This window comes from Mastomys coucha, chromosome X, assembly GCF_008632895.1.
Source record: "Mastomys coucha isolate ucsf_1 chromosome X, UCSF_Mcou_1, whole genome shotgun sequence".
Classification (NCBI taxonomy): domain Eukaryota; kingdom Metazoa; phylum Chordata; class Mammalia; order Rodentia; family Muridae; genus Mastomys; species Mastomys coucha.
The window spans coordinates 132,927,100-132,936,012 of NC_045030.1; the positions used below are offsets into that span (position 1 = coordinate 132,927,100).

Below are 8,913 nucleotides of genomic sequence, written 5' to 3' on the forward strand. Positions count from 1 at the left end.
TCCCCATACACACACAGTGACTCACCACTGTAACTCTGAATCCAGGGGAATCTATGAATCTGTCAGCCTTCTCGGGCACTGTATTAGCATAGTATATTGATATAATGGCAGGTAAAAACTCATAGATATTAATTGTTGGAGGCCTCTTATTAAATTTCTTCACATTATATATTTTGATCATGTTCTTTCTCCTCTCCCAACTCCTCCCAGATCCTCCTAGAATCCCTACATTTTTTCTTTTTTCTTTCTTTTTTTTTTTTTTTTAAGGTGGTAACCTTACTTAGTGGTTTGATCTCTTTGGATCCTAGCACTCATTGTACTGATGTCCATATTTCAAGGCCCAGCTCAAATACAGCCTCACTGTATTTACCATGTAGGAAACAGTCCATGCTGTGGCGATGACGGATGGAGCACTAGGGTAGAACAAGTTGGAGGAACTAGAGAGCATCTGGGTTTTATGCAGATATTTTCTCCCAAATCTATGGCGTGGCACTGCAGTTGTTATGAGGTAGGGCTCACTGGCTGTGCCTAATTAGAAGAGAACATTCCAATCACTAAGCAACCGTACAGGGGAGGAGGGTTGGAAGCCATTTCAGGACACAATGCTGGGAGAAACATAAGACAAAATGTCAGTCCAGTAAACAGCATGTGAGCAATGGGGAGGAGAATGGGGAGGAAGGTGAGCCGCGCTCCTGGGAGGAGAGAATTACTACTCCCAAGGGTTTTAGGGTCTCTAAACCCATAAGGATTTATGGATTCATAATTCTAAGCTATATAATACTTTAAAACCAAGGATATTAGGATTCCAAGGACTTTAAATCCTTATAACCTACAGTAGAAGAAGAACTTGAGCAAATTATTAAATGCCCACAGCTTAGGATCCAAAACAAGGATTTTTAGAAGAAACACTGGACATGTTAAAATACTAATTAATCCCCCTTCAGTTTCAAACCATTCTTGACTTTACACTTAGGACAGTGTTTCCAAATTGTCTTCCCCCATAGTCTGGGGATCCTTGAAGGTATTTCCAAGAGAGGATGGAGAGAGCTTGCTTATAAGAGAGAATAAAAGAGGGATTCTGCCTACTTACTCCCTCTCCCCGACAGCTCAGTTTTTGGGTTCCCTGGGGCAGCTATACATATCTGATTTAGTTGTTAGCCTTCCACATTCAGTTCAGGAGAAAGAGTTTCCCACTAAAACCTGTCAAGTTTTCAAACCTCTGTCCCAGGATAAAGGAACATCAAGTCCAGGGATCATTTGAATGTAGAGAGGTCTAGCAAGCCACAGTAGGTCTCTTTTGTGTTTTAATTGTTTACCAACACTGTAAGCTTTTCTTTGACTGGTAAACCATCAAATGATGATAAAGATTAACCAAAGAGGCCTCAGACATACTCGGTAGTTAAATAAATCAGTCATGATCACACACAAGTGTGGAAGCACATGTCTTTTATACTATCAATAATCCTAGTTCAGATGTTAACACTATGGTGACTGCCATCTTGGATGAGCAGTTGTCCCATGTGCCAGGGCCTGTGCTATTTTCTTTATTCCATCTCAGTGAATCAGCACAGTCTCCCTGACAGCAACTGTCACCAGTATCTTCATGACAGGGGATAAAGAGACTAAAGCTCAGGGTGGATAAGTAACCCACCCAAGGTCATGCATCTGGCTCCTGGGAGATTCCATTTCGCTTACCAGAAGAAACAGAGTGGACTGAAGGAATTTAAAGAAGTCAAAGGTCAATGGCCTGATAGCTTTCTTCCCAGACAAATAACTGATAGGTGGCCCCAGTGCCTGAGTTTGATGGCCTACTCCAGCATGTCCATCCCTTTTAGGGAAATCCCTGCTAGGGCTCAGAGCTGGAGCAACAGGGAAGGGAAAGGAAAAGAACCACCATTTTGCTTTTCAATAAGATGCTGTTAACATATCCCCTCCCTGCTTAAGAGAGTGGGCGAGTGGATCAGTGCTTCTCCCAAGAGCCAGTTTGAGAACACCAGAGGATTTTTTTCCTTTATGATTTTCGGAGCCCTCTTGTGAGCAGCATGCTAGGCTAAGAAGTTGCATGGGATATCAAATATAGGGAAGGAGGAGGCAGATGCTATCATAGATGAGTCAGTGGGTGTGGGGGTTATCCAGCCTGGACATGCTCCCTATAGAAGGGTAGTGTGAGGTACTTTTATTGAATGAATGAGAGTTTAAAGGAAAGAGTAAGCATGGAAAATCCATAGCAGGCAGGCGTTTAAAGCCACAGAGGAGTTAGAAAAGTGTGCTACATTCAAGGGTAAACAAAACAAAATTTAAGGGAAGAGAGATGAATCTGAAAAGAGCAGCAGAAATTGATGACTAGCAGCAGGCATTGTGGTAGACCCCTGTAGTCCCAGGGAGAGTTAAGGCAGGAGGATTGCTGTGAGTCTGTGTCCAGCCTGGGCTGCATAGTGTCAGAATGGCCAGGGCTACAAAACAAGACCGTGTCTTAAAAGGGGGGAGAGGAAGCCACAAACACAAAAGCAGATGACTACAAAAACCAGAATACCACAGTAAAAGACCTGATTTGTGAAGGTATAGCATTGGGTGCCTGTATCCAAGCAAGCACGTGCTTTTCCTAAGGAAAGAAGTCATAGTGCTTCATGGTAATTTGTGACACCCCCATTTCAAAAAGGAACAAACCATAAGCTATATATCTAGTTGTTGGTGAGGCAAGGCCATGACCTTATTCGGTGGCCAGTGTGTCGACTGATTGTGAAACAAAGTACTGAAAGTAAGACCAAGTATCAATGAATAATTGGGACAGGAGTTAACAGGGATCAAGCTACAATAGATACTGAGGGAACCAAAGAGATACAATTGACAGGAGTTCCTGGGTGCTTAGATGTCCCTCCTCATATCAAGCAGCAGCCCCAAGAGTTAAATGACAAAACATATCTCACGTTTACCCAAGTCCACATTCTCTACCCATAACTCTCAAGCTGTGCTGTGCTGTGCTGTGCTGTGTGTGTGTGTGTGTGTGTGTATCTGTAGTGTGTGTCTGTGTGTGTGTGTGTGTGTGTCAGGGGTGCTTTTTCCTTCCTTTTCTAAGCTGCCCTTGAAGTTTCATCAAGCCTGATTTCACAAGTGAACAGAGAGGGCCTGGTCAAGAGGCTCTGACCCCAGCATTACATTCTCAGAGGAGAAAACTCTGTCAGCTGACCTGAGGTAGAGGTAGAGCAATGAGTTGGCCTTGGGTTGGTCTCTGACCCTCCACCTATGGCTTCACAACATGGGCAGAGTTCAGTTAAGAAATCAACACAATTCCAAGAAAAAGGCAAACATCATTTCATTTATTTATCTCCTGACTCATCTTAGGCCAATACCCAGACTAACTGAATAGCAGGCAAAGTGGGATGCAGGTCCCCAGATAAGCAGATTCTTCAGATTCTTTCCCCCTTCCCTCCTCTTCCCTTCCCTTCCCTTCTCTTCCCTACCCTACTCTTCCCTTCCCTTCCCTACCCTTCCCTTCCCTTTTCTTCCCTTCCTTCCCTCCAGGTGCCCTAGCATTGCTTAGAACTGGTGTTGGTGTCTTTGAGAACCTGAAGCCTTTGGGCCCTGAGGAGTGACTGTTCTCTTGTAGAAGGGCATCCTTCCTGCTCTACTTCATGAGGGCTTCAGAAATCAAGCCTCCTCTATCCCCTCCCAGGCCTGAAGAACCTCCTACTGTTGGCAAAAGAGCAGCCCAGACAAGAACAAGCCAGAGGCCTAGACTTGCAAGCCAATCAGGAAAGCCAGGGTGAGCTAGACAGCCTGAGGACACTGGTTTCAATCCAGAACAACTGTGTCTGGAGACTCTTTGCTAATCGATGCCCTTGGAAACCTGCCAAGCATAACTGGGATTGCTTCAATTTGGACAGGTTGAGTGTGGGTCAGGGGAATGAGCTGTGGCCTTGTGTGGTGCAGCCTCTGGTACCCCCATACACCCTTCTGGTTCACTTTCATTGACATCTTCCTCTTTTTCTTCCTCTTCCTCTTCCTCCTCCTCCTCCTCCTCTTTGTCTTCATTGTTTTCACTGTCTGAATCCTCATATAAGTTGATGGTGGCCTGAACAGGGAAGTTGTGTAGTAATATCTCCCCAGCACTGTACAGGTAGTCAAAGGAGCGGGTCTTAGGCCAGTAGAGCCTGTGGACAGAGAAGAAACAGGGCCCCTAACTTAGGCAACTCTCAAATTCGGAAGGGCCAGCAGGGCCAAGAAGGAAGCCAACCCTTAAAGCCAGTCACTAGCTACAGTTGAAGGCCTGAGAGGGGAAGGAAGAAGGAGGTTTGGCATAGAACCTTTACAACTGCTACAAAATGGTTCTAGGAAAGAACATCACCTCTCATAGGCCTACTTGTACGATAGAAAGTGAGTCATCCCAAAGCCTCTCAACTCTAGTGCCAGCCTCATGAACCACTCCATCCCTCCAGTCCCTCTTTTCCTACTAAGGAATCTTTCATTGGCTGGAGTCACATGATTTCATTCTTAGAGCTCAGGGACAGGGAAGGCCTCTGGGGAAAGTCACTTTGGCCTATTAAGTCGCATGGCCTCTTTCCTTCTGCATCATGGCCTTGTCATGAGCACACATAGCGCTTGTGACTACTTGTCACAGTCTGAACTTGAACGCCAGAAGCTTACCTGACAGGGTGGTGGAACTCAGAGTCAGTCTTGGTAGCTTCAGCAGCTGATGCCCCATTCGCAGCCTGTCCAAAACAGAAGCAAGCACGGGGCTTAACTGCCTCTCCCAGAGCAAAAGTCAGAAACCTACAGGTTCTGACCATCTCCAAAAATACTTTACGCATTCCTTGGGATCCAGCCACCTCCCAACCCTACCACTACAGCAAAGGGTCTGTCTTCGATCTGGTTGAAAACAAGTGGAAAGAGTCCTGGGGCTTGCTTGCTTTCCTGACCCTGTTTCAGTGCCCATTTGGAGGCTGTCCAGGGGGCAGAGTTCTCTTAGAGGACGAAACATTCATGGAGAAGAGTAAGAGAGCTGTGAGGCAAGGTACCAAGGGACCTGAATCCCAGCATGACACACCAACTGTGAGCCCAGCCTAGGTTCCTTACCCACTCTATGCTTTGATCTCCTAATCTCCTTGGTCATGGAAACTGTGGTCCTGCCTCCCTCCTAGAGCTACTGTGGGGATGAAACTTTAGCAGGGTAGGCAAAATGCTGCCCCAGATTGGCATCCTTAGCCTGGAGTCAGGGGATTTCTAAGATGGGACACGGCTGTTAAGTGTCTGTGCAAACATGTCACAGGGACTCAAACTCACCCAGTCCACCAGACTCCTCGCCTGCCTTGGCTGGTCATTTATAGAGGACAGCCAGGGTCTCCAAAGATAAGCTGCTCTGTGACAAAGAAAAGAGATAAACTGGTACAAGATGTAAACATAGGCTTCCTCTGATCACAGAAGTGACCTTCTGGAAGTTTGGCTCACAAGCCATGTGATCCAGGATTCCTTTTGTCCCCTGACAACTGAGCCAAGGCTGTGACAGATACCCCTCCTCTCTGCTCCAACAATGTTATCACTGCTCTTATCCCACTGCTTTGTCATTGCTTGCTGAAGCCCATTTAGGATGAAAGATGGGCACATCTGAATCCCTAACCCCTAGTACAATGCCTTGTGTAAGGAGGGGCTTGAGCAAACGTTGGTTAAATGTGAATATGAAAGGTTTGGAAGAGAGAATGCATCTTACTGCCTACTTCCGATATCAAATAATTGAGAACAGAACCCTGCCATTTTTCAAGTTGGAGAAATGGTCTAGAATACTCCTGGGCCTGTTGCTTCTCCTCTAGACACTCAGAGGCAAGGAAAAGCAAATGTGGCATGCTCAGGACAGAGGCAGCACCCCAACCAAAGGCCTCTTTAGACTTTGGCCCTTTCACTCTATGTCACCTGCCATCATCTGGGTCCCATAGTCCAGGTTGCATTAAGCCTAGCTTCCACAGCAGCTTCTCCTGTTCCCTCAGTGAATTGTATGGACTACCCCATGAAGGTCAGGCTACTTGGCTTCTAGCTTTGGCAATGTTCACTGTCTCTCAGCCCCCTTCCATCACCTGGAATGATGAGTGAGGTGAAATATTTCCAGCCAAAGGTATAGAAGGAGGGCTGAAGTTCTCTGCTGTCTCTCCCCTTCAAAGCGAACCAGGCACCACCATGGGCATCACACCTTCTCCTGCCCTCAGCTCCCTAAGCCTGAGTTCAGACTGTCAAAGGCCAAGTTCCACTTACCGTTCATTCCCAGCACCTTCTTGTCCATTGATTTGTGCTAGGGCAGGGGCCTGGGCCAGGGCCTGGCCAGGGGGGGCAGCAGCAGGGGCAGCAGCAGGGGCAGCAGCAGGGACAGCAGCAGGGGCAGCAGCAGGGGCAGCACCAGGGGCAGCACCAGGGGCAGCACCAGGGGCAGCAGGGTCCATCCTTGGGACACCAAGCCGGACAGCTCTTCCCGTTCTCAGAACCTTCAGCACTCTTTTGGCTTTTCCCCTAGAGACCCTTTTATAAGCCCTGCCTTGACTCATCAATTATTCAGGCAATGCAAGGATGGGGGATGAGGGATGCTGGTAAAGATCTAGGGAGGGGGATCTTGGAGAGAGAGCTGTGTTCTTGGGTGTGAAATCCCTCCCAGTTGAGTAAACATGGTCTGGGGAGGAGGTGAGGGGGTCTGCTAGAGCTCCAAGTCAGCAAGGAAAACAAAGAAGGGGCAAATTTCACACCATTTGTGTGAATTCCCCAGGCAGGATCAGGGCCCAAGGTGGGAAGGAGGGGCTCTCATTAGTACCCAAAGGCACCCAGGCTTGTCTGGGGACAGAAGGCTGACTACAAGGGCCTTTAGCAAAGCTGGTTCCCAGTGAGAAAAGAAGAGTGGGAGACTCACCAGCTATTTCAGCTCAAATCCCAAGGAGATTTGCCAGGTGGACCCCGATACAGGGTCACGGCCATGAAGCATGTCACGTGGCTTAGGATAAAGAAGGGTTCTGGGTGGAGCAGGTCTCCTCAGGGTAAACCTCAAATCATCTTTCAATGCCCTCCCCACCCCTCTCACTGCTCAGTTGACTTGCAAAAGTGCCTAAAGCCCCTCAGCCTCCGAGTGGTGTGGTGTGAGGAGCAGAGCAGGCCCAGGGAGTTTGCAGGGTGGATTCCAAATGGCACAGCTCAGTTTCTAGTTTAGGAGCCCAGGTGCTGGAGACTGGGAGGGTTCTGCCCAGCACTGGGTTGCCAAAGGACCATCCCAGGCCTCATCTCACGTGAGATGAGGGTGCTGGCTCAGTGGTCCCCAAGGCCCTGCCAACCTGACCACTCTGTGACAAGAGCTGGGTAATGGGGTAGTGACCCTGGAGAGCCAAAAGGTTTGAGGCGAGTCCTTGGCATTTGCCAGCTTTTGGGCCTTTGCCAAAACGCTTCCAGTTACAACAACTGGCAGGCAGGCACTTCGTGCTTAGAGGTTTCAAAAATATTCCTCCTGATCTCAGTGGCCAGCACCTGCCCAGATTTAGTGTCTTGGATATTCATCACAGCCTGGTTTGTAATGGTCAGAAATTAGAAACAACCTCACTGTCCAATCATAGGAAAGCCGTTAGATTTATTAATTGTGGCCAATCTTGTAATCACATCCTCAGCAGACAGTCAAAATCGTGTCATCAATGCAAAAACTTGTGAAAGTTGGATGCTAAATGCTGTGACTAATTTTCTCCAACGGTTTCTCATCGAGACCCCACTGACCACAACTCAGCTTGAGTTCTGACCTTATTCAGATCTATACAGAAAAGAAAAAAAGTTAAAGACAGAGCTAAAGATATGGTTCTGTGGCAGAGCAAACACCCAGCAGGGTTTGACCCCTATTCCCAGAAAGAAAAAAAAAATGAAAACGACTACATATTAAAATTGTCCTGGTGGAAGAATGTTCTGGTGGAAGAATGTGTAAACAGCCAATGTGCTCAGGAGTGAAAAACATCGTAAGTTTCGAAAATATCCCTTAGGATAATCCCATTTGATAAGGAAAAAATGTGGAATGTACAGAATGCACAGAAAAAAAAAAGGCTAGTTAGAAGAAAGGATGTTGCAACTGTCAGCTCTGGGAGTAAGAGAGTAAGGTGGAGTTTCGCCTCCTTTATGATTTTATGATGTTTTGAAAAATTTCCATACCTGAGTCGATATTGTTGGGTGAACAAAAAGGAAAAATAAGTGAGAACACAAAGCTGATCTGGAAGGAGTGGAGAGGACAGGCTGTGTAACTTCTCAGTGAGAACACTACATTTATCTCTTCATAACATAGATATGTTATTTATCCTTTCTTCTAACTAGAAGAAAGCTGAACAGCATGTTTTTCTGTGCATACTGGTACATTCCACATTTTTTCCTTATCAAAATGAGATAGTTCTAAGTGATATTTTTGAAACTTATGCTTTTCCCTCTTGAAGATATGTTCAAATATATATTGAATACATATTCAAAGGACATATATTTAAAACAGTATATATTATTTATTGATGAATAAAATTGTATGTATAAAACATCTATCCATGAAGCAAGAACTTTCTTGGGGAGATGGTAGCAATTTTGAAATTCCTAAGCATTGGACCACAATGAATTATACTTGTTCTGTGTGACTTCAAAGACAGAGAGAGGCCCATGGATAGGAGCTAAAGGAAGACTCATTTTCGCTCAATCTAAGTAAATTTTTCTAACAGTTCAACCACCTAAGGGCCTGACACTGTACCACAAACAGAGTTTATTATAATGAAGTGAAATGAGCCCTGTGGGCTATACTCCCTAGGACTGGGCCAAGCTCTCTGATGCTGAATTTTAAGTTGGAGCTGGACGCTGGATCTAAGAGGGGCATCCTGTGGAAATGTGTTAAAAGGAGGGGTGAGATGGAGAGAAGGAAGGAATCCAGCCAAAAAGACT

At 46.3% G+C, this 8,913-nt stretch overlaps 1 protein-coding gene across 1 annotated transcript; it reads right to left on the bottom strand.

Annotated features, from left to right (window-relative positions):
* Positions 1-3,748: 3,748 nt before the first annotated feature.
* Positions 3,749-6,461, bottom strand: Ripply1 (ripply transcriptional repressor 1). Its single transcript, XM_031376283.1, has 4 exons — positions 6,241-6,461; positions 5,281-5,356; positions 4,645-4,709; positions 3,749-4,151 (listed from the first exon to the last, which is right to left on the bottom strand). The coding sequence occupies exons 1-4, from the start codon at positions 6,423-6,425 to the stop codon at positions 3,872-3,874; spliced, it is 606 nt and encodes a 201-aa protein (XP_031232143.1). The 5' UTR covers positions 6,426-6,461; the 3' UTR covers positions 3,749-3,871.
* Positions 6,462-8,913: the final 2,452 nt, after the last annotated feature.